This window comes from Macrobrachium nipponense, chromosome 6 (assembly GCF_015104395.2).
Source record: "Macrobrachium nipponense isolate FS-2020 chromosome 6, ASM1510439v2, whole genome shotgun sequence".
NCBI lineage: Eukaryota > Metazoa > Arthropoda > Malacostraca > Decapoda > Palaemonidae > Macrobrachium > Macrobrachium nipponense.
This window is the reverse complement of record NC_061108.1, coordinates 19,717,648-19,744,163: the sequence shown is the minus strand read 5'-3', so window position 1 is coordinate 19,744,163 and position 26,516 is coordinate 19,717,648. Positions and strand designations below refer to the sequence as shown.

At 35.5% G+C, this 26,516-nt stretch overlaps 1 protein-coding gene across 15 annotated transcripts in view; it reads right to left on the bottom strand.

Annotated features, from left to right (window-relative positions):
• LOC135216705 (protein quiver-like) overlaps nt 1-26,516 on the bottom strand; it is a 782,257-nt gene that overhangs the window by 136,984 nt on the left and 618,757 nt on the right. For 12 of the 15 annotated variants that reach the window (XM_064252149.1, XM_064252151.1, XM_064252143.1 and 9 more), the window contains exon 3: nt 15,048-15,098. The exons of the other annotated variants lie outside the window; for them this stretch is intronic. In XM_064252149.1, the coding sequence (XP_064108219.1) occupies nt 15,048-15,098 (51 nt within the window). The remainder of the gene's footprint in view (nt 1-15,047; nt 15,099-26,516) is intronic. 15 annotated transcript variants of the gene reach the window in all.

Here is a 26,516-nt window from a genome sequence, read left to right as displayed (position 1 = left end):
TTAAACTGGCTTAATCTACCAACTACCATTTTTTTTCCTTTAAGAGTCCATCAGAACAAAATCAATTTTATGAAACGATCACTGAAGATGAAAGTAAGTGTGTGTTTTTAGTTATCATCTCTAGCTGATATGGAAAAGACAAAACAAAACAAATTCACTGGGAAATAAATGTAAATTACATGCAGTGGCTGCATAACAAAAAGTTCGCAAGAACAAGAGCCCGTGCTGGCATAAAGGCAAGATTAATAAAACAAGAGAGAATTAGTACATAAAACCCGTTTTGCCTTCCAGTGAGTCTTCCCATAAAATCAATCAAAGGTATAAATGCAGAATATTCTGGTACTACTTTCCAAATACTGCAGGTATGCGATCTGTTAACTCTGGGAACTTTTATAACACATACAATTTTAGTACAGAATTTAAGCAACAATGTCTTGCATACAATGATATAGCTAACACTCCGTTAAAAAAAAGGAAATTATAGTGCACATCTCTACCAACTCAGAATACAACGTCACTTGGACTAAACAAAGACTAAGTATGAGAAGCGACCTCCTTGTTTTTGTCTTAAGTTCATTTTGTGCCTTCCGAAATTACAACGATTGGCTGTAAGTCGACCAGTTCCAATCAGCTGTACTTATTTATGGGTATGTGGCTAACAGGCACCTAATCTGTGACCCTGACAATGAACTTAGGCCTTCGACCTTAAAATATTAAGCTAGGTAAGCTCAATCTTTTGAAAATTAACGTTATAATTCACTAGTATCAAAACGATAACACAAATATTCCAAAGTTTTTGACATAATAAATACACCCGTTCTTGAGATATCATGCTAACACATACACTTAGGAAGACCCGAGTATTAAGATAATACCCTTCCAACTTCATTAGTTGGGGGATAATACAGTCTACCATGTAGCAAATTAATTGCACTACTGAATACAATTTTAGAAAATATGTATCATGCGCAGAAAGACTCTCAAGTTGTTTTTGCATGTTACCTAGAAGTAATGAAAATTCCCTAATAAGCATAAATACAAGAATTACAAACTATAATGAGACTTTGGCCTTGCTGGTATACCCATTAATCCTAACACAAGATTCATGGGTCTCTTCCGCTGTGACAGTTCTAATGAAAGTATCGGGGAAACTAACTTAAAAACATTCTCCGAAGCTTTGAAGGGTTACCAACTCTTTAGTTCTGATACCATCATTCAATTAAAACATCAACATAGGCACACACACACACACACACATATATATATATATATATATAGATATATATATATATATATATATATATATATATACATATATATATAAAATATTGTCAATTGAGAAAAGGCATAAATACCGCCTGTTGAACCCCCTTAAATACTGATCAATTCATGTACTCTAATCGTCTTCTAGTTTTTCTGGCACATCCATTCCAATAACTATTTTATGTCATCTACTCAGCACTTTTTAATAGTCTCCCAAACTGTACATGCTTTTCACCAACTTATCCTCGTCCATTTTCTCCATAAAAGCAAACCTCAAATTACTCTTATCCATCCTTTAAACTATGCTAAAATTTTTACCTCTTCTCGTATCGCCATATTTCTCACTTGTCATTAAATTTTCTGCTTGTGAAATATGCATGACACAAACAATCTATTTGGAGCGTTATTCATGTTGTTCATTTCATATTCAAATTCCATACGTTCCTTCCATGAAGGAGAGTTGGTTTAACAATGATTCCTTCTTTAGTACAACCTTGGCTTCTGTAGAGGTTACAAGTTTCTTCCAGCTTTTAAGCACTTCCTGATATCTTCCCTGCTTCATTTACCCAGTGACTCACCTTTTCCACAATCTTCCTATTTTTTCATATGAAAGCAAAATGCTTTCATTCCCTCACCATTGCATTCCAATATATATTAATCTATCAATCTTTCTGGTTTTCATTTATCCTCATAACCTTATTCCTGTTCAAACTTACGCTTACTTTTTCCTTTTTCAGACAGTATTAAACTCTCTCATAAGGGGGTCGACTAAGGTGGTGGAAGTATCAAAGAAAGTGCAGGAGGGGAGGCTGAGATGGTATGGACACCTGTTGAGGAGAGATGAGGACCACGCTGGGAGACATACTATGGGGGTGGAGGTGCAAGGAAGAAGAAAAAGAGGGAGACCAAGAAAGAGATGGAAGGACTGTGTGAGAGGAGACTTACATGAGAAGGGAATTGATGAGGCAGAAGCGCAGGATAGAAATAGATGGAAACGGCTCATCCGAAACGGCGACCCCATATAAAAATGGGAACAAGCTGGGAAGAAGATTAAACTCTCTCAACACTTCCTGCAATTTCCCTTCAATATTGTACTGCATTAACTAGAAACATCTACCCTTAAGACACTCCATTCCTGGGCCCCCCCCCCGCCCCTTTTTTTATTCCCACAACTTTTCCACCTACATCTACTGTCCTTTCCTTGTGCGTGTTTGCTTCAGGATGCTTACAAGCAAAGCAGAGCAAAATATACACTACTGCAAATATATTTCAGAAGTTTAATAATTAACATAAAAATTGTATCTTCTTTTCAAGTCAAACTTATCAGCCAAGCTGTACCAACCTCTTGGCACTCACAGTTACCTACTTGAAATAGTACCGTTTGTTTTTTCCAGAATAAACATTCCCAGCGGTCCAGGATTTCCTATGCACCATGAAATGCAAGAACTGTGCAGTTTCAGAGCAATATTTTACATTATTCCTAGAGGGCTGAGTTGGCAAATGACGGCACCTCCATGATTACTGGCGCACAATATTCCCTTTTTCAGGATTTATTCTCTGCTTGGTAAAGAAACTATTACTTTAAAATATCACAATTATTATAGGATACTACTCTCACCACTATAATTTCACAACTAACTCTTAAATGAAACCATGCGTGCAAACTCCAACGTGGAGTCGATTTTCTCTCTTTCGAAAGGCCGTTGGAAGAAAAATGCTCCAAATGAAACATTGTCACTCTTCGGCAGAGTTCCCGACATTTAACATGAAAATCACACGAGTGCCTCGGGGGCCCTTTTCTTTCGTTACCCCTGGGAAATCACTCTAATGTAGACCCAATTAGCGTGATTTAGATCTCTTTCAGCGCCAGGAACCCCGCCGCCCTGGGATGCCTGAGATGATGTTAATACAAACAAACGAACACCTGTTTCGCGCGGAAAATTTAGGTAACATAATAGTGTTGTTTGAAGGCGGGAGAGAGAATAAGCTATATTTAAAGTGAAGTATTTTAATTACATGAAAACCACCCACAAGCTCACACACAAAAAATAACATAGGGAGCAAAAATAATATAACCAGAGTATATCGAATAAAAACTAGAATTTGCACAAAAAAAAAAAAAAAAAAAAAAAAAACTCAGCACTGACTGTTTTCTGCTTTTAAGTTCTTTTTGATTATTTTTTGCGAGACCAAAGCAGCATCGTTCATCAGGTTCCTTCAATAACTTAATCAAGAATTACTGTTTCAGTTATTTTTGTAGGGCGTTCGTTATACGCATTAGTCAAAGTAAAAATCTCATATTACGCCCATTGCTTTGCTTTATCATCGAACGTCTTATATGATTCCTTTGCCAGTTTCTTTAAAAGGTTCATCAAAAGTTCTCTCTCTCTCTCTCTCTCTCTCTCTCTCTCTCTCTCTCTCTCTCTCTCTCTCTCTCTCTAATTGTAATAGAACAAAATCATCCGCATCATTTAAAAAAAATAGAAGAGAGTATTTCATCACATTATGTATAAACTGACTTATCAAAAATATAACAAACAAGTGGCAAATTTACTGTATATTAATGAATAATGTTGCGATTCTTAATCAAATGTGAATGAGCTGGTAAATGCCGTTATGCAAAGGGATCTTTTATAATCCGTTTTGGAAATAAAGTGTCTTTCTAATTATTAAAACTTATTTGGGGTCGATTTGAAGTCATGCAATATCTCCCTGATATTCGACATACAATTTGTTTACATGAAGCAGAATACTAATGTCGTGATCAATATCAGTAATTATCAATTACAGCATCCAACTAAGCGTCTCTATGCGTATGAAATTATATATTCTCGGGTACAGATTCCAAGGGAATAAAGAAACGCCACTGGAGATTCCTGATTTCATGTTCGGAAAACAAGAAGTTAAAAGAAAAAAAAAATTACAAGCTTTCGAATCCACATTCAAATATACTCCAAAATTTGTGTGTGTGAGTGTGTGTGTGTGTGTGTGTGTGTGGGCGCGCGCGCAGAGAGAGAGAGAGAGAGAGAGAGAGAGAGAGAGAGAGAGAGTGTCGCTTCTTTGTGAACTGGATGGGGACCTCTAGGGGACTTGACCTCCTACTCAGATGATAAACTACACAAAGAAACTGGAGACACGAATACACGTGGAGTCTTAAGACTAATACAAGTGACTAGTGTAGTCGAAGTGATGATAGCTTGGAGTACCAGAACTGCAAGCAGAAACCCAAATGCATGCATTAAAAACCGATAAATCTTATATACATACATACACACATTATATATGTATATCACACATAACTCAACTACCACTTGTTCTATCCAAGACGTTACAAGTCCTTTTGAGAAAGGAATGAAACATAAATCACAGCAACAAGTAATATGATAGTGATATTGCCCGCAATACGAGCCGAGGTACCTATTTCAACGTGTCAATACCGATTAAATCATTTTTATCTGTGGCCCCAAAGAGAAAATCCTGGTCGCAACCAAGAATACGGAAAGGTAGCCCCACTTAGATGTACTTAGGGAATACTAGAAACAACACAAAATACAGAGACATTAACCAACAACTTTTTTCCTTTCACGTAAACACCAAAGGAAGCAAAGAAAACATGTGGCGTCACATGTCACGCAAGCTTCTATGGATTTAGGAAGTTTTCATCCTTCAAGACGAATGCCAGAGACGGAGAGCCTGTCTCTTGACGAGTCTCATCCAGCCTGATGCCTGGCATCAAGGAATTTTTTTTTTTTTTTCTATTTCGTCTCTCAGATCTCCTCAGCAGGGTAATTACTTGGCTGCGGTATATTTGAATGTCGGGACGCAGAGGCGCTGGGGGGAAGAGGGGGGATTCTTACCAACCCCCTTCTACGCTGGAGGAACCATACGAACATATAATATTCAAGACTGGCAGAACATCAGACTATTGTTATAGCCACTCCCCCCCCCCCCCCCCCCCCAACAACCTATCATAAAAGCTTGACAAAATCAGCTGTTAGGGTATCCAGTAATTTAAAAGTAACTCGGTCACATCTTCCGAATCAATAAATCAATACAATGAAAAGTGTGTGAGTGACAGAGATGGGCACTTCTTCATATAAAGGACCTGACCCCTCTTCAGACGATAAACTACACAAAGAACGTAAAGAGAGAACACAAGAAGACAAGTGTAGCTAAAGCAACGGCAGTTATGAGTATCAGAACTGCACAAATCAAAAGGAATAGCGAAATAAATTCATAAAATAATATCATAAACAAATCTCACCAACTGAAGAACCATCTGATCTTTATACAAGATATACGAATCCACTTCGGAAGGAAAGATAGTTACCCGAGTATGAAGTTGTCAGTATCACAACACGAAGTGTTTTCATGTCATGAGTATCAAATAAAGAATTTTTCTCTGTTGTGTCAGAGGGAAAATACCGGTCGGAATCAAGAAGAATGGAAAAGAAACGGACATTCGGCGACAATAACAGATAACTTTTTTTTCATTCTCATAAAGACATAAGAAGCAAAGAAAAGGTGTCGTATTTCACGCAGGTCTGCGTGAATTCGGGGAATCTTCATACGTCAAGGCATCAAGAAATTCCTCATTTTCTATTTCGTCTCTCAGATCGCTTCAGCAGGGTCATTACTCTGCTGCGGTATATTTAAATGCAGGGATGCAGACGGGCGGAGGGAAGAGGCGAATGCTTACCACCGCAGGGTTATACACGCAAACAATGAAACTGAAGTGTTCCCCTCGCACCGTCCCCTAAGCAATAAATCAAGTCCAAGAGAAGAGGTGGGCTAGCATTCGAACTTTCCTTACTACTCCTCCCCTATCCAACAAACGCAAGAAAACAGTAAAAGTTTCATTCCGATTCACCTGAACAAGAAGCAGAAATCATAAAAAACAGCCACACTTATTTTCATCTAAAATGAACAGTGCATACGAGTAATTTGAGTGATAAGCTACATTTCTATAGTCATAAGAACTCAACTTTTTATGTATATATATATATATATATATATATATATATATATATATATATATATATATATATATATATATAATATATGCATGACTGAAAAGAAAATGCATAATTAACTCACCAAGACTAAAGGACTCAAAAAGCAAATTCCTGTCAAAAGCATGACGTAATCTTTTTCATGTTGTTTATGCGTCATTTTTTCCGTTATGAAAAATTTATTTTCTGAAAATGTGTAAAAAATGTGAAGATAATATACATATGACTAAAGGTTAACTCCAGGCCTCATATATCTTCGCTTATCCTTTTCTGTAGTAAAGCAATAATACAACGAAATGAACGCTAGTATGTCTAATGTGTTACCTACCAGACATGTAATAATTAACTACAACTCGAAAAGTATCATCCAAACTCAGAAACACTTCAACTTTCTAGAAGCACCAGAGATATTCGGACAAGTTGAATTTCCAGTGTGTCTAGATTTCAACTTAGTTGAGCTTCCTTTAGAATTGAAGTTTCATGAAATGGCATCTTTTCCTGTCTCAAGGCAGCGTTTCTTTTGTGGGCTTCTCCTGATGAGTAATGTCATTGACATCGCAGCCGATGAGAATGATGACAAGGAACACTGGACTAAATTATACGTTCATATCTTTTTGGAATTGGAATACAAAATGTAGGCCAAAGGCCAAGCGCTGGAACCCACGAAGTCATTCATCGCTGAAAATAATGTTGATACAATCTTTAGAAGAGGGTTGAAAGATGGAAGAAAGAGAATATGCCTGGACGTAAAAGGAATAGAAAGAGTTGCAGCTAGACGTCGAGCTTACAGTGCAATGACGTCACTAACCCCCTAAGGGAGTTCACATCTTCTTAACCAAGTTCCGAAAGTGAATTCACCAACCTCTGCTCTTCCTTTGGTTGGTTTATAATTGTGTTGAAAATCCTTATGCTGCTATTCCATTAAATGTAAATAAGCCAGTCGGTTTTGCCGGTTCTCAGACGTCCGAGAGATGTGTCAGAACTAAAGGAAAGATATTTGAGACTACAAAACCCGTGTTATGAATTTGCAGCAGGTTACATACGCTTTCTGACATTCCCACTCAGATGTATTCTTCACTAAGCGTGAAAAATGGGCAGATTAAGATTATTGGCACCACCCATCCAATTCTACATTTCTGTTCGGGTATCCGCATTACTCGGATTTCTACCTTTCTTCCCACATGCGACTGAATCATAGCAATCAGCTCAGAAGGAATGCAAATACTTTTTCGTTTTTATTGACCAAGGTTATATAATTCTTATTTACCAACATTGTTTGAACCATTTTGCTTTCATTTCCTAAAATTTCTAACACAATTTGTTCTTTAGTTGTGTGTGTTTTTTTTTTCATTTTAGGCTGTTTTTCATGAAGTAGTTATGAGCCTCATTATTACTGATAGAAGTTGACAGAAAACTTATCGGCCATGATTTCTTTCGTGCTAATCTACCACATTAATTTGCATAGATTTACGGCTTCCATTCCCATATGAGCCGTTCCAACTTTGCAACATCCATTACAAATATCTGACTGGCAGTTTCGTATATCTCCTCTTCAGCTAAAGACTAAAAATGAATGACCTGAGGACATTTACGGGGAGAGAATAAAATTAACACGTGAAACCAGAAGGTGACTTGAGAGATATTAGGGAAACGTCAAATCGCTATATTTTATTGTTTGTGATCGTCAGGAAGTTTCAGATCGAAAATATCTGAGACGCCATCGACTGCTATCAGCAAGAGGGCGACTGTAAACCATTCTGCGCCTCTCACTCCAGAAAATACTTCCTTGAGTAGCGAGTACCCGAAGAAGCTAATTTAAGTCAAGAGTGAAACGGCAAACAATTCATTTCTACTGAAACTATGTCGAAAAAGCACTCTCAAGTAAATGAGAACAGGAGAGGAAACAGGTCTGCTTACGAGCTATGTTCTTATGTAAGGTAGATTAATTGCAATCATAAATATTACTGACTGGCAGATGTACCCGTCCTTCGGACGTGTTATAATAATAATAATAATAATAATAATATGCTTTATTTCAGCTCGGGGCCATATTCACTTCTAAATGACGTGGACGAACATCTTTAGCCCTAGCCAATGCTTCTGCGTCACTGAGCACCTCAGTCAACTGAGTCAAGTCAAGCATCGCCGGCAGATGGAAGGAGCCTATATGTTGCGATTTTTTTTTTTTGCAAGCGCCCCCCCCCCCCCCCCCCCCCCCCCCCCCACCGACCCCCCCCCCCACCTAAAGCGGCCCTTGATCAAACTCGGCCAATTGTTAAACTCTGATATTGATGTCAAATGCGCTTGTAGCCATTTATGTTACCTCATGGTACCAAAACTGAATGCAGCAGGCCCATCTTTGACCCTTTGGGCTTTAATTCCCAAAGAGGAGGGCTGCGCCCCCCTCCTATAAAGGTCGGGGTAGGTAGGCTATACGATCCCCTTCTCCCTTGGTCGGTAAGTCGAAAGGGCGTGGGCCTCCTGGCCCCTAATATTGTGGGAAACCCTCAAGGCCGATTCCCAGCGGGGGGAACCCCCCTTACAACTGAGGGTGCCTTTTGGCCCCCTTATTGTGGTGAGCCTGGTTGTACCTATCGAAACACTTCTACATAGATGTCAACCCCGAAAATCGTAAAAAATGAGGGGGTATGAAAAGAGGAGGTTTGACTAAAACCTTCCTTGCGAGGGGAGTCTTATGGTATAAATATGGTAGTCCTAGTTGTCAACTCCGAAAGCTGTATGAAAAAAAAAAAATGAGGGGGTACGACAAAGAGGGGTTATGACCCCCTTAGAAACGGCCATCAAATTTTGGATTGAGACTAAATCCTTTCTGGTGTTGAGGAGAGTCTATATAGTAAGAAAACAAAGCAGAGACAAAAAGACAGAAATTGCCTTACACACACACACACACACACACATATATATATCATATATACATATATCATATATATATATATATATATATATATATATATATATATATATATATATATATAAGATGAGTCCCTAGTCCTAAGGTGAATGAGGGATCAACTTTCATCGGCAATCCACAGACAAACTCCAAAATCAACGGAATCTGTCAAAAGTTGTCGAGGCTTCACAGATCTAAATTATTCACCAGACACTTCCGATGATGTTTCACTAGCTTCTTTGATATCGCTATATCTTCTTTCCAGGCGTAGGAGCTTAAAATAAATATTACAAGAGGGGCAGCAGATTAGACGAAACCATTTTTTTTCTTTCACACAAAGTGGTTTTCACCACTTCAAAGTCAGCCCTTTATAGGCAACGCAAAAAGACCGCTTTCATCCGGGAATACTTCAAGCCACTTCTAAAAGATGTACGTTGAAAGTCACAAATAGCCTTTTATGAATAAGGGTACTGACGTGTTGGTTGAAAAAAATAAAAAAGGGAAAATATCCTTTGCCTTCTATTGAGAAGAAGTTGTCAAAGAAATTTCCTATTTGACTTAGAAGCAATTAATTGTGAAAAAACAAGACAAAACATGAATTCTCATATATATATAATTCTCTAGATTTAGTTGATAAATCAAACAAAATTGCTCTTTGCCCTACTGATAGATTCGTTAGTTTTGATGTATGTTCTCTTTTTACTAAAGTCCCTATAGACTCTATTTTAGAATATCTTAGTAATGAACTAACTCAGCATGAATTACCTCTACCTATAAGTCACATTATTTCACTCACGAGTTTGTGCATTTGTGATTGTAAGTTTATATTCAATGGTGAATTTTATCAACAAATATTTGGCATGGCAATGGGAAATCCTTTATCACCACTACTCTCAAACGTGTACATGGAATTCTTTGAAAAACGCTACTTACCTAATATCATTTATATTCCTGTAAAGTGGTATCGTTATGTTGATGATATCTTAGCTGTTCTTCCTGTCGGTATTAATGTAAATGATTTACTCTCTGAATTAAATAACCAGGTACCATCGATTAAGTTTATTCTAGAATTAGAAAAAGACAATTGCCTCCCTTTCTTAGATGTTTTGATACATAGAGAACCATTTCAATGTAAATTCAGTATTTATAGGAAACCGACCAACAACTTAACTTATGTTCATTTCTTCTCAGGCCACCATCTTAACATAAAAATATCAATTTTTTCCTCTATGTTTTTACGAGCATTGCGCATTGTCAGTCCACAATATTTGGATCAAGAAAAGGAATACATAAGAAAAATAGGGAAAGATTTATGCTATCATTCACATATATTAGATATTTGTTATAATAAAGCCTACAAAAAGTTTTATAGTGTAAGTAACACGCAGAAAGAAAATTCTAAGAACATTCTCAGTTTGCCTTATTTTAACGGATTTGAAACCATTAAATCATTGTTAAAAGCTTTTAACGTCAACCTTGTTTTTTCCTATAATAACACACTAAAAGGAATGTTAATAAAAATGGCCCCAGAGAAAGCAACAACATAATATATAAAACCATTCCCGTATGGATGTTCCCTCATTTTATCTCGGACAGTCTAGCAAAGGCCTAGAAGTAAGGCTAAGCCAGCATAAATATTCTGTAAAAACTGGGCAAACATCTAATGCAATATTCATTTATTTAAGCGAAAACAACCACCGAATAAATTGGGTTGGTAGTTCAGTAATTGCTAGGTCAAGAGATGTCTTATCACGAAATCTTTTAGAATCTGCTTTAATACAACTTACTTTTCATTGTAATTTCAATGTTAGTCGTGGTCTTTTTCATTTAGACCCTTGTATTTGTAACATGTTTAAGAATGACCTCAAAGATATAATTACTGACTTAAATAAAAATCAGTTGCCTTAGAGTTATCTTTGTTGTAATGTATGTCTGACGTGTATTGTGAATATGGTTTTGTTTACCAAGTTCTGAATAGCTGTTACATATAATCCTTTAATTGTCTTGTCCTTGTATCTGAGATGATTGTCTTAAACCTTTAATTGCACCCATTGTTTATGCTTGTTTGGGAAGGTTTCTCATCTTCCAGGTGTGTCGGATTCTAGGTACTAATCTCTTTATAATCCCTATCTGTCAGTTATACGAATCTTCTTGTATTGTCTTTTGCCTCATTTATGTCAGTTTCTGCTCAGTAAAGGACGTTTAACGTCGAAAGGTCTCGCAGATCCTCCTTCGTTTATTTTTCCTTCGTGGCATATATCTTTATTTATGGATTTATCACGTTCCTAAATTTCGTGATTCAGTTACACACACACACACACAACACACACATATATATATATATATATATATATATATATATATATATATATATATATATATATATATATAAGCCTCCACCTACAAACCCATTTCCCCTCAGATGAAAAACGATTAGTCACTGCCACATAAAGCCCCGTAAATGTTCGGATTAAAGGTGAACAATCACATTTGAAACTCCACCTACATGCCATTAGTGTTCATCAACACACCATTGAACTCGCTTACACACAATGCAACTTTCATCCCAGTCCTGTCACCCCTCTTACTAGCCGAATATTATATAATTATAATATATCTATATATATATATATATATATATATGTATGATATGTGTATGTGTGTGTGTGTGTGTGTATAACTGAATCACGAAAGTTAGGAACGTGATAAATCCATAAATAAAGATATATGCTACGAAGGAAAAATAAACGGAGGAGGATCTGCGAGACCTTTCGACGTTAAACGTCCTTTACTGAGCAGAAACTGACATAAATGAGGCAAAAGACAATACAAGAAGATTCGTATAACTGACAGATAGGGATTATAAAGAGATTAGTACCTAGAGAGGAAGACCTCGAAAGGAATGGATCGATAGGGAGAAATTTGTATTAGAAAGAGGGGAATTAAAATCCAGAAATTAATACTTTAGGGGGCTGTATTCCCTGCACTGATAGTGAGTGCTCTGTCAGAATCTAGGACCTACTGTTGTGGAAATTTTCTGCATAGAGTTTCATCCAAGATTTTTAATGTGTGTTTTGTATCACTACATTTTTCATAGTTATAAACTCTGACTAAATATTTGTACAACATCATTCGCTTTTCAAAACTTCCAAATTTTTTTTTTTATGCATCTTTGACGACAACATTTATTTTCTCTATCCGTTTTTCTTAAATGCCATCGAACCGTACAGGATCTTAAAAGTTCTGTTAATTCCATAAAGCTTCTTCTCTTTTTTCCTATACCCTGATCACCACACTCAAGAATTCTGAACACCAATGAGGGCACAGAAAATACTTATCCTAATGCTAATTTTGCGCGAACCTTTTTTTCCTTAGTCTACCTCAGGTTTCCATTCCATCCGATAAACTTCCGACTGCCCTTAAACTAATGTATTGTATATCATTCCTCTTGCTCCCAGCTTCTCAAAAGTATATATATATATATATATATATATATATATATATATATATATATATATATATATATATACAGAAAATTCATCCATATACCCTAAATCCACTACGCTCTCTCCCAATATCAAGTATTTTGTCAATAGCACGTGTTCATTTCTTAATCAACACCTAATATACATCTGACATTGCACTGCGTATGTAACATGAGGACTAATCTAACGGTAATTTTTCTTCCATTACAAAAAGTACAACTATTCATTATCTCCTAAAGAATCTGTTCCCCTCTTAATGTGGCACACCTCGCACTGATCAGTATTTGTAAGATATGCAAATCTATTCCAAATATCAGAGAGAGAGAGAGAGAGAGAGAGAGAGAGAGAGAGAGAGAGAGAGAGAGAGAGAGAGAGAGTCCTAACATCCTAACTAGTTACATAATGACTTAGATATACTTTTTATTTCAAAAATTAATTGGGACTTACCTCTGTCGCATCATGAAATCATGTCTGCAAGATATTTCTATAAATTTCTTGGCACTTAAAGTGATTTGATTACAAACTAACGCAAGAATTGTCAGGTAAATATGTACACCTCACAAGCGAACTAACAATGTTTAGTAATTCAAACGTCATGTATGTCACCAGTGATTTTAAATGTTAACAGTCAACAATACAAGAAAACACGTAGTCATCCAAGATAAGGAAAGAAGTATAAGGGGCATTACTGTGGGATTTCCTGCAAAGCCAAAAGTCACACACAAACAGAGCAGAGCTGTAAATCATTATTTCAGCTGGATTAAACAATGAAATTGTTTGGTATTTAAGTCGACCTCCAATAGCCGCAGATGTCGTTTGATTTAATTCACAGTTTTTCTGAAACAAGGTTAAGAAGGAACAGACTGACGCGGTTATTTAAGAAAGGGATCGGAGGAAAACTAAGCAAGATGCAAACGAAATAACTAAAAAAAAGGAAGTTTTAAAAAGAAAAATAATAATAGATGGAAAGTTAGAAATGATACACAAGTATACTGTTACTAAATAAATACATTACATAAACACAGAAGCTGGTACGTTGTTAATAAACGGAAAACAAATCATCAACACGCCATAAATAAATAATAAAACTAAAGAGGCAACACGAAAATATAAAAATGGAAAAACAGGAAGGAAGGTGTAATTAATTAAGCAATCAATAACAACAAAGAAGGGACAGGGAATAGGAGAAAAGGGAAGAATTAATTTCCATCAAAATTTTATTATTATCTTTACTGACATGACCAAGAGGAAAATGAATGGACGTAGAAAAGGAAGATCAGACCAAGTGAATTACAAAGGGAAAATTAGAAGATGTTAGATAAATGAATAGAAAACAATGAATAATGGATCAGTAAACGAGAGAGAGAGAGAGAGAGAGAGAGAGAGAGAGAGAGAGAGATTCTGCAAGGAATAAAGATTTAGAAGGAAATGGAATATCACTGTACTACCAAAAGATAAATGCGAAAGGGGATGAAAGGGAAGAGAGAGAGAGACAGATAAAGAAACGTGGAAAAAAAACAAAAAACAGGAGGGAATGATAATATGAACCGAAAGGGACAACCAAGGAAAGTCGGGGAGAAAGAGAGGGAGGGGACTATGGGAGCTTTTCTCAGATTTAAGGGGGAAATGTTACTCCAACAATGACGAAATCAGGACTAGTGCTGATTCCAAGATGGACTTGGGATCAATACTAGATTTGGGATTTGAGAACGCCACAATTAAGTCTCTCCTCAGGCTTTTAGTTCCCGTCGTCTTGCGTCCGTGATATTGACACGCGAAATGAACTTATATGGATTTATTCTTTTAATTATTAAAGCAGAATCATCATTGCTTATGGGGTGATCTTGGGAGTGATTAGGGATGGGTAACTTTAACATACACTGAGTGATCAGTGAGATCAGGGAAAAATCAAGCAGACTCAAGAGATTGAATTAGAATCATTTATCATTTCCTGGTTAAAATTTTAAGAAAACTGAGGGTAGTGTTTTGTAAGTTGCTTTTACCGTAATATTTAAAGGGTAAACTCATGAAAATAATAAAGCCATTTAAAGTAGGGTTTTTAAACTTCGTATTATCAAAAATTATTCACAGGTATACGTAAATGCTGTTTTAAATGGTTGATTTACTGTTAATGCAGATAGGAAAAAGCAAGTATCATGTCTCTTGTATGGTTTCAAACAATAACACAACCGTCTGGACAGAGTAAAAGACGTTGGTTGACCGTTTTTGGGGGAGGGGGGGGGGGGGTGGTTATGAAATCTCGTCTGGACAGAGATTCATCAAAAGAGGAAGAGGAAAGGAAGAGGGGTGTAGGAGAAAGTCGTCTTAATGAGGAACCGGAACTGGGTAAGGGTTCAAACAACACATGACCTGTACCTGTTCGACTGCCTCTTGGAATATAGACGATCTGTGTGTGGTTCTCTTCTCCTATTAGAGCATAAAAAAGAGAGATATGTGTGTAAATATGGCGTCCGAGAAAATCTCTCTCCACAGTTAACATCTAATCAAACTAATCAAAAGGAAAATGATGCCAATGAAAAGAATGAAAGGCAAACGAAAAGAATGCCCAAGCATATCTATATCTTTTTTATTGACAGAGGTTTCTTTTGTTAAATTTCAAATGTACTATTAGGAATCATAAATACCTAAATTTCATTTACTATTTTGAAAAACATAATTTCTGCAACTTGCTGAAATGGGTACATCGTTATTTGTATCAATCGTAACTACTTTAGTTAAGAGAATATGGTAAATTTATATAAGTTTCATCAATCGGAACTGCCTCTGGAATTCTCAGGTAATAAATTTTTGTTCAAATTTCACAGCATTAAAGAAAACAGAGCAACTAACACAATCACTTGAAAAAAATCATGATTATATATGTATATAAAAAAAAAACATAAATCACACCAGACGTTATGAATAAACGGAAACAGATTTTTCACACAAGCCAGGCTTACTAACAGGAACTCAAAAACTACAGATTACACACAATTCTGAGGTACACGCAATATCAAAAACACTATTGTATCTGAATGATTCTAACTGGTGTTAGAAAGTCAGAAGGAAAACCACTGAAACCAAGACAGCAGGCTTCTTAATTAAGCAGTTAAGACGTCATCAGTCACAGTAGTTACCTAATGTTCCCTGTGAAACCATGCTGGTGGTCTGTTGTGTTTAGAATATCATGCAAGTTCGTTAGTGCTAAAAGACCAAGATGCTCATTTCTAAGTGTTATTAAAGATACCCCTAAAATCTATGCGAACATGGCATTTAATAATAAATTTTTTTTTTATGTGCTATAAAGCTATAGAGGAACAATTAATTTGAGCTATAAAGAATACAATGTTTACCAATAACTATAAAATTACGTGAGGGTTAGAGTTCATCCTATAAACCCTATATATATATATATATATATATATATATATATATATATATATATATATATATATATATATATATATATATGTATATATATATGTGTGTGTATGCATACATATATATCACACAGCTTCGTAGCATTTCTGTATTCCAGCTGTGACCAAATTATGTCACACCATTTCAAATCCCGTAGATGAACCATTGTACTTTGTCTTTCCTTATTGTTCCCTTTGGGCTTGCTGTAATTATAAACAATATATACGTGTGTACACACAAACACTTACATACACATACATATATATATATATATATATATATATATATATATATATATATATATATATATATATATATATATATATGTATATAACTTGATGATAAATAACAGTGCCAAGACCAGGAAGAACATTCTTTATTTAACGAGCTTTCGAGGTTCAAAACCTCATCTTCAGGCTGAAAAAATGACAAGGATGAGAAATCACTAAAAATTACATTAAAATGAATTGTCTTATTAAAAGCTTCAGTAAAAACATAAAATAAAACAAACATTACATACATACTAAAAATTACGATAAAACTAAAACTCGACGCAAAACATAAGAAATTGATAAGAAATTGACAGATGTTAGGCTTACACACAGCAGAAAGTTGAGAAATCTAGGTGTGGACGTTAGTAAGAAAATAGATGTTAGTAAAGTAATTTTTAATCTTTCTAACAGAAATTTAACACAAGAGGAAAAGGATGTTCTTTCTCTTGGTCTTGAGTTTGCCTTGACTCCCATGAAATTCAATTTCTTTAAGTACTTTTTATGTTTTGAAAAACTGTGTTCAACTTTAAGAAACTGTGACATTTGTGGTAGTGAAACCCTTATTTCTATTTTTAACAAAATTTCTGTAATTGCAAATGAGACCTTTCAAAATTTTAATCGTAGAAAGGAGGGTGACAATCAGTTAAATAAAGACAGAATCAACATTTTACGCAATCTTAAGAACGATGATAGTATTGTTATTACAAAGCCAGATAAAGGTAGGGGTGTTGTATTGATGAATAGGTCTGATTATTTAGATAAAATGAATGAAATACTCTCTGACAATACAAAATTTAGGTTGTTAAATGTAGATATTGCGAGTCACATTTTGAAATTAGAAGACAAATTAAAGAAGTTTAAGGGATAAAATTGGGGAAGTTACCTATAGTAATTTATTTGCTTCAGGGTCAAAGCCCGGTTACATGTATGGTCTACCTAAGGTTCATAAAATAGGAAACCCATTGAGACCCATTATTTCCTCAATTGGCACTTTTAGCTATTACTTGTCAAAGTTTCTGGTTCCAGTTTTAAAACCTTTAACTTTTAGTGAGTTTAATGTCCCAAATTCTTCAAAGTTTGTCAAAGAATTGTGTTCTTTCGATTTTAACCAAGATGTTGTAATGGCTAGTTTTGATGTAACCTCTCTTTTCACGAATATCCCATTAAAAGAAACTACTGACATTATTCTTAATAATATATGTGAAAACCACTTAACAACTTTCGGACTTAGTAAAGTAGATTTGCGAAAATTATTACAATTGGCTACAACTGATGGCATTTTTACTTTTGATGGTAAATTATATAATCAAATAGATGGAGTTGCTATGGGAAATTCCCTTGGACCTGTATATGCAGATTGTTTCATGGGTTATTGTGAAAAGATTTGGATGTCTGAATGCCCTGCCCTGTTGCTTTCAAACCGTTGTATTATCGTAGGTACGTGGATGACACTTTCCTTGTGTTTAAGGAACGTTTCACACGTGGATTTATTTTTTGAATATTTTAATTCTCGTCATCCTAATATTACTTTTACTTGTGAGACAGAACCAGGATAATATGTTGTAATTTTAGATGTTCAGGTACACAGAAATAGAGGTAAATTTGAGACTTCCGTTTATAGGAAAAGTACTTTTACTGGCTTGGGATTAAATTATCTTAGTTTTTCACCAAACCAAGTTGTTGTTTAAAATTAATTCAATACGTACTATGATAATAGAGCTTACAATGTCTGCTGTGATTTTAATTTATTTCATCAAAGACATGGTCTTCCTCCAGAATTATTTTTCCGAAAATTCTTATCCCGTATTTGTCTTTTACAAAGTTCTGAAAAATTTTCTAGATGAGAAATTTTGTCCCAGGACCGGTGTACAGTACTGCTAGTAAAGATGTAAAGTATATTAAATTGCCTTTCCTTGGTCATAGTAGCTACTTGGTACGAAAAAAGTTACAAGAAATACTTAAGCACAGTTTTCCTCAAGTTAGTTTCAGGTTTGTTTTTACTAACCCCCCCTTTTACTGTAGGATCACTTTTGAGGGAGAAGCCTGCTCTTCCTGTGGACCTTAATTCGAGTGTCGTTTACTTGTTTACCTGTTCGCAGTGTGGTCTGCGATACGTGGGATCCAGTTCCCGCTGGCTTAGACACAGAATTTTGGAACACAGAGGTCTTTCCGTTAGAACTAGGTTTCCTCTTTCTAAACCACCATTTTCTGCCATAAGGGAACACAGTTTAGCACAGGCCCATCCTTTCACTCACCTAGATTTTAGAGTACTGTCTTTTTGCTCAAATAGACTGGACCTTTTAATTTCAGAGTCGCTGTTTATTAAGAAAATGAAACCGGAATTGAACAACAACTCGTCCGGTATTCAACTAGCTATCATATAGTTTCATAGTAGGTACACAAAGTGGGTCGTTAGCCATTTTATTTTTGAGGGTAGTTTGTTTACCTTTCATATTATTTTCATTTTTATTTCTGTTTTTGTATGTTTTGCGTCGAGTTTTAGTTTTATCGTAATTTTTAGTATGTATGTAATGTTTGTTTATTTTATGTTTTACTGAAGCTTTTAATAAGACAATTAATTTTTAATGTAATTTTTAGTGATTTCTCATCCTTGTCATTTTTTCAGCCTGAAGATGAGGTTTTGAACCTCGAAAGCTCGTTAAATAAAGAATATTCTTCCTGGTCTTGGCACTGTTATTTATCATCAAGTTAAGATTTCCAAGTAGCCGCCCCAATTACTGAGACTATATATTATATATATATATATATATATATAGATATATATATATATATATATATATTATATATATATGAGTGTGTGTGTACTACATATATATACACACATATACATGTGAGTATATACTCATATAATATATATATATATATATATATATATATATATATATATATATGTGTGTGGTGTGTATGTGTGTGTGGTGAGTGTGTGTGTGTGTGTGTGCATGTATGTATTGTACCACAAATACTTCTTAATATCGGATTGTCTGTGTCATGGGATTAACTTACACCAAAAGGAAACGGATATAAGTGAATATGCCAAGCCAAGATTCGAACCCATAATTTATATTTAATAAGGAGGGAAGCCTTTGACATACATGCATACATATATATAACTATATGTATAGTACGTATATATATGCTTGTATGTACGAATACATACAAACACACACACACACACACACACACACACACACATATATATATATATATATATAATATATATAGATAATATATATATATAATATAATATATTATATATAATATATTTGTGTGTGCGTGCGTGTGAGCGCAAAATTCCAGATTTCATTTTTTCTCTTATTCTCATTACATTGAGTTTGTCTTAGACCAGTATCAACTCTCGTCTTTCCGAGGAGACAACTAAACATAACCATCAACAAGGATTTTCTTATTACCCATGACCGCAAAACGTCTACCGTAGTGTTTCACGCAAGCGACATAACTTCTACATATAAGGGAGCTTTTTTAAACATTTTTTGTATTCTCTTTTTAGTACATATGTACAAGATGGTTTTTCTTCTATTTGTCCCTTTATTCCTGTAGGTGTTGGCAGAAAGAACGACATATGGGCAAGTCTGAGACATGTTAAACCGAGTTCGATTTGCCCTTTGAAGCAATGGCGATACCCTGACCCATATATATATATAAAATCACCGAGGAAATACACTGGAGAGCCAAGCACGATCGAGAAGAAAATGTACTCACAATCGAGGAAAAATCTATGACCGTGAGTGAGTGAGTGAGTGAGTGAGTGAGTGAGTGAAAGTATGACGAGCAACAACATACGATCCTTTACCGAACTTAATTCTGACGTGCGAGGGAGCGCAGGTGTGACAACCACATACAGAATCAAAGTGACGAGTGATGCGTGAGCAGCTGTTAAAAGTGTAAAGTATGTGAGAGTTGAGCGTGAACAGGCATGAAAGTGGTGCGCGAGGAAATATAAAAGCGACCTGCCACTGAAAAGATTTCATTGATTTATTTAAAGAGCAAAGGCCATCAACGCTGAAGGCGAAGAATATAAATGGAAAACGTATTCATCAAGAAGTTTGGTTTAATTGAAGTATGGCTACCTTATATACGCATGTATCATAAGTTTGGTTTAACCGAAGAATGGCTCCCTAAAGTTACACAATAAAAATTCGAACACTGAATTTCACAATCAATCTAGGCAGAGAATCGTAACGATAGACAATATGAGATTATTATAGAGGCTTCATATAATACTCAATTACTTTTAAATTTCATGAAAAAAAGCCGAAGCTCTTCATGGCATTTTAGATTTGCTATAATGAAACACATTCTACTCAAGAATGCAGGGGAAAATAACGAACATTACCACTGCATCAATGCTAAGGGAGTGCGTGGTAACACTGTGTTTAGCATATAATAAGCAAAAATGGCTAAGAATCCAAGGGAGGCTATTATTATCTAACAATGGCTCAGTTAAGACACATGAATGCTCTGAATAATACTGTATCTAGTGAAAAATGAGCCCGAAAGAGTAATTTCCCTCCTTTCTGGTTTAGTCTAGAAACGACGAGAAAAATCCAAAAATATTTAGAGCCCAACATTTTCAGCCTGACGTCGGACTGGCTTTCTCGTGAGAGCAGCAGTTTTCCCGTCGCCCAGACTTTTTTTTTTTTTTTTTTTTTTTTTTTTTTTTTTTAAACTGCTGAAGATGAACCGCATTGCAGACATCTCTCATGTCACTAGTACTAAAGCTCGTTGTGGAGGCAAAACTCTCTCAAAAGGAAATGATCTATATATTAATTGAAGATTATTACCAGAAATAATCTCACGAAATTTTTAATACTGCGTGTGGAGTGACAGTTCTTTATTTAAAAATCTTTATGAGATCTTATATAATTATATACGGGCACATGAAATTGTAGGGTAACTTGCCCTTTACATAATGCAGAAAGTTACCGTTAGGATTAAAAAAAAAAATAGTCAACAAAGAATCTAAAAACCCCTTGATCATTTTCAAGAAAACTGGACCCTTCTAACTTGTGATTTTTGCATATAATGAACCGACCAACATTTCCGAGGGAAAGCTTACGAACAGTCTATTCTTGCAAACGAACCATGCAATAAAGGAATCGAAATACTTCTGTGGAAAGATGATATTAAGAGAGGCGGACTCTATTCTCTGGGACCTTAAAAGGGTAAACCGATCAGTTCTGACAGCGGTATTAATGTTGGCAACAAGATTACACCAATTCCTAAAAGTTTTTGAATTCAATAATTTGAAAGAAAAAAAAAACAACTACCACACAATACCTATACTTCAAGAAGTTGACGACCAAAGCTAACTATTAATAGAGTTCTTTATACTGATATCTTTGTCTAAGCGATTATATCTGACTGAATATGGATATGCATGTGTAATTGCAAACCATTATCGTTGTAATTGCTTTTGAAAACGTATCATCCTGTAACAATGTATTGGAATAAATAACCAGCAAAAATGCTGACCTGCACATGCAGAATAACAAAGTATAAAGTAAAAACAAATCGCATATAAAAAATAAAAAAAGATTTCATATAAAATGAAAGGGTACAATTCCATCTTAAATAAATCTAACAGTAATATGATAACAGCTAATTCAAGGTGGAATTTGTTGGTATTTTTCACTCGTCTAGAACGTCAACAACAACACTGGACATATAATTCTTTTTATTTTTATCATAAAGTTCGCGAGAGAGAGAGAGAGAGAGAGAGAGAGAGAGAGAGAGAGAGAGAGAGAGAGCTACATGCAGATTCAAATGCCAAAACAAGTTTATCTCAATTAAAATGCAGTTTAAATTCATGTCCATTTACTTCTCTGTTTTCGTTAACATAGCACAACGAACAACAATTCTTTTTCCCAGAGAAAAAATGTTAATATTTGCACATATTAAATGTGCGTATGTGTGAGAAAATAGGCTATAAATTCATATATGCATATAAAAATATTTGAAAAGAAAATATTTTTGTGTACAATATACAAAACACACATGTGTAACTATATATATATATATATATATAATATATATTAATAATTATATCTATTATATATATAGTATAATAATTATTATATATATATATATATATATAATAACTATAATATATTATATATTATATAATATATGTATATATATTCAAACGCAAACCCACGTATATGTATATGTTTACACGCATCACACAATCACACTTGTTCCAAATTTACGTGGAAGTATAGCTATCAACAGAGCTCCACAACAGGATCATTTTCTAGATCCCGCTTGGAAAGAACTCAAAACAGTCACGCCCTCTATAACAGAGGAGAGCCACTTTACAAAACTAAACGAGAGAGAGAGAGAGAGAGAGAGAGAGAGGAGAGAGAGAGAGAATGTTTGTTCTACAGGATACATTATTCCTACCTATTATTGGTGCAGTGACCAAAGGAAGTAACACTCTATATCATTGTTTTAAATTTTCCCACACAAACACCGAATAACACAGAAATAAAACGAAACTTGAACGTCTGTGCAGAGTCACCTCACGGCAGTACACTCCAGGAAATGCAATTATCCAAGATGGAAGCCAAAGGGGTTAATTGCATCCAACGCTCAGACTGCACCTCAAGCACGCCGACTGTGCTTACAATCCCAAGACGAAACAGATGAAGGATAATCGTTTCCTCTTGCGAAGTGGTTTCATTTGAGCCTCCATTGTTTAAATGCTTAACTGTCAACACAAAAGCTTCTTTCCTCAAGTATTAAACAAAAAGAATGGTCGATCTCGGCGGGGCCTTATCCCCTGATGAAAGAAAATTACGCGTCTACTATTTTCCAACTTTTCAATATGCCTTTTAGACCGTGCCAATAACACAAATACTATATTGTAATAATAGTTTTGTGTGTGTGTGTGTGTGCTATTTTTAGAAGCTTCATCTTGTCACACACATAACGGGGTCATTAACCTTGATAGATGTGATGTCAGAGAACTTGAATACCAAAGACGAACACTCGGGATATTATAAATAACCTATAAGCAAGATCTTATCTCTCCATTCCAAATAATGGGTTTCACAAGTTTAATGTCTAAAAATTGATATATATCATTTTATAGTCTCTCCGTTTCACTTTACCTTAGCCTTCCTTAGAGTATGAGTCATAATGTTCCTAAAAAGTCGAACAACGCTGCTTTCCATCCTCTGTTTGCTCTCTGTTACGCCCCTTATTTCCCGTCAGGATTTTTGTGTCTCCAAGGATTTCTCCGGTGCAAATATTTCTGCCGCCCCTTGGCCTCCTCCCCCTTTGGCCTCTACCCTCCTCCCAGTGTCTGTTAAGAGATCATGGCTGTAAAGAAGAGTACGAGAGAGATTTCGTGAAAGGAGAACTTGAGAGGCCTTTTCCTCCTACGAACTTCTCTCGGTTTCACTCCCTCACTTCTTCTCTCTCATCGTCGGGTCCTCTTTAAGAAGAAAAACCAGGCGCGATGTGTAAACCTCACCATCCTCATACACCTTAGTAGCGCTCCGGCAAGTTGCCACCGCTTTCAAACGTCTTCGGTTTGCCTTCACATTTTACGTGATTGCAGGTACCTGAACCTGCATTCCCATGGCTGCAATAAGAAGCGTCACTCCACTCGTCTAGATTATTTTTTGGGCGCTTTTCATTTTGACGCGCCACTGCCACGAATGCAGTCAAGATGCAATTACATACGTTCATCTGACTTACTAAATATCTTCAGTTGATAGTCCCGAGGTACGTATATTCTGATACTGCTCCCAAATCATTATACCTATAATGGGATTTTGCTTTTCCGTACCTCCAATATCTATTACGCTTGGATATGTTCATTTATACCTGAATTCTCATCGGAACAATTACAATCGTAATCGTGTTACAGGACTAACCTGTAACACGCAGTGGTAACTACAAACACGAAGTTAAGATTCGGAAGGTAACGATACAAGATTCTCTTATGGTTCACAAAAGGTATTTAATCCTCATGGAGCAAACATCGTATGCAAATGTCATATTTCTGTAACATTTGTGATTTTACGCAAATGCACACAGACAAATACATAAATATACACACGATATATATATATATATATATATATATATATATATATATATATATATATATATATATATGTGTGTGTGTGTGTGTGTGTGTGTGTGTGTGTGTGTGTGTGTGTGTGTGTGTGTATTTCCCTTTTCTGTTGTTAATGGAGCAGGCACAAGGCTTCCTGAATAGTAATCAAAGGCGGTCATTGCGTAACGTAATCATGCTCCAAGAATGTGACCTATACATCTATAATCTAGTTTATGTAAAATATTTGAATGCAACTCAGTTTGCACAAACAGTTATTCATTGCTATGAAACTGAATAACGCAACGAAAATGGAATCCATGATGGACTACTGAAAGAGAAATACCGATAAACAAAATAAAAAAAACATATACTCAATCATTTATGCATTATATATAAACCCTTTCCGAGTCAATATCTTTTAATTCCAACAAGACCTTGAAACTTTCATCAACCATAATATAAACACATTTTGCTGAAAAATGATTGTCTGTTTACTGAAAAAGCTTAATTCCAGTCGACTAATACATGCATCGCATGCCATTATATTGGAAAACTCCCCATAATCCCAAAGCAAATATCTCTGAAAGGTTTTGTGTGGGGCTCTCTCTGGGGAGTTAGTGTTTGTATGTGCTTTATTGTGAAAGCAACGCAGTTGTATGAGGGTTGTTTTCCTCTCATGTAGGTTCAAAATTTTACCATGACCTACTTTTAGTGCACAATACTGCGTCGAGCTAAGATACGTTTATCTGCCTGGTGGAGTCCGTGGGCGTTACTGTATAAAAATTATTACATAATGACAACGTTTTACTGTCGTATACCGAACACTGAAAAACAACTAGGGGTGATGTGCTTGTTGATATGAACTATGACAAAAAAAAAATTTAAGATTCATAAATGGAGTAATAGTGAATACCTGAAAGAGAGGGTTTTTTTTATACTAATATTATACCAAAACGCATACCAAAATATTTAGAAATTCACTGAAACCCTAAAAATGCCTGAAGTAATAGTTATGAAAAGCTCTGAGGATGAATAAAGCAAAGGGAAAATGTTGCAGGTGCAATAAACCATCATTTAAAAATCTCTGGTAACAACCTATAATTTCTTAAATCTCTATAAATTGCAAATCTGATATTGTGAATGGTGTAATAAGCATCTCCTATGGTGATAAATGCTTTAGTGCAGAAGCTAAGAAGAGGAGGCAACAGGATGTCCTTTTGTAGCCCAGCCCGGAAGAAAGCCAGAAAGCTGATAGGGAGGAAAGTGGGATGCAGGATGATTTACCTAACAAAGGAAAAACAGGCAATAAACGTCACGAAAACCACACGAAGGAGGAGAAATCCGGAGCTACACAGCAGAACTCCGAAATACGAGGGTGGCCCGGCAGGTTGTCTAAAAAAGGGAGGAACAATTTCTTCGGTTCAACGGAAGAGAGACCGAAGAGCAGCCTCAGAAAAAGAGAAGGATAAGAGAAAGAGGGGAGCGAGAGGGAATATCCAGAGATGGGATCATTCATCAAACGAGCTGCCTTATATTCAATCCTGTCGAGGAGTGAGACAGAAGATGGAGAGTCCAAGTATGAGAGGAATACTCCAAACAGGCACGAAAGAGCCTATCTGTATACTAAGTAACACACACACACACATATATGTGTGTGTGCGTGTGTTAATGTATGCATATCCGTAAGTATGCGTTTTTTGTCTCTCCACTTATTGTTAGGAAAAAAAGAAGACTACGAAAGACAGATGTTTACAAAATAGTCAGGTAGCTTCATAGATGTGAATCAATCCCTTCCTATTTTTTTTTCTTTACAAAAGATTGTGCATGGACCACTCAGACAATGACGACTAGAATTAATGTAAGCAATGAAAGAAAGTGGTTAAGCTTTTAATTGCGTTTTTACAAAATGTTACATGAAGTAGTGCACCTTAAAAGAAGATTATATATATATATATATATATATATATATATATATATATATATATATATATATATATCTTCAAGAAGTGGATGTATACACTCAAAAACACATTCAAATAAGACAAA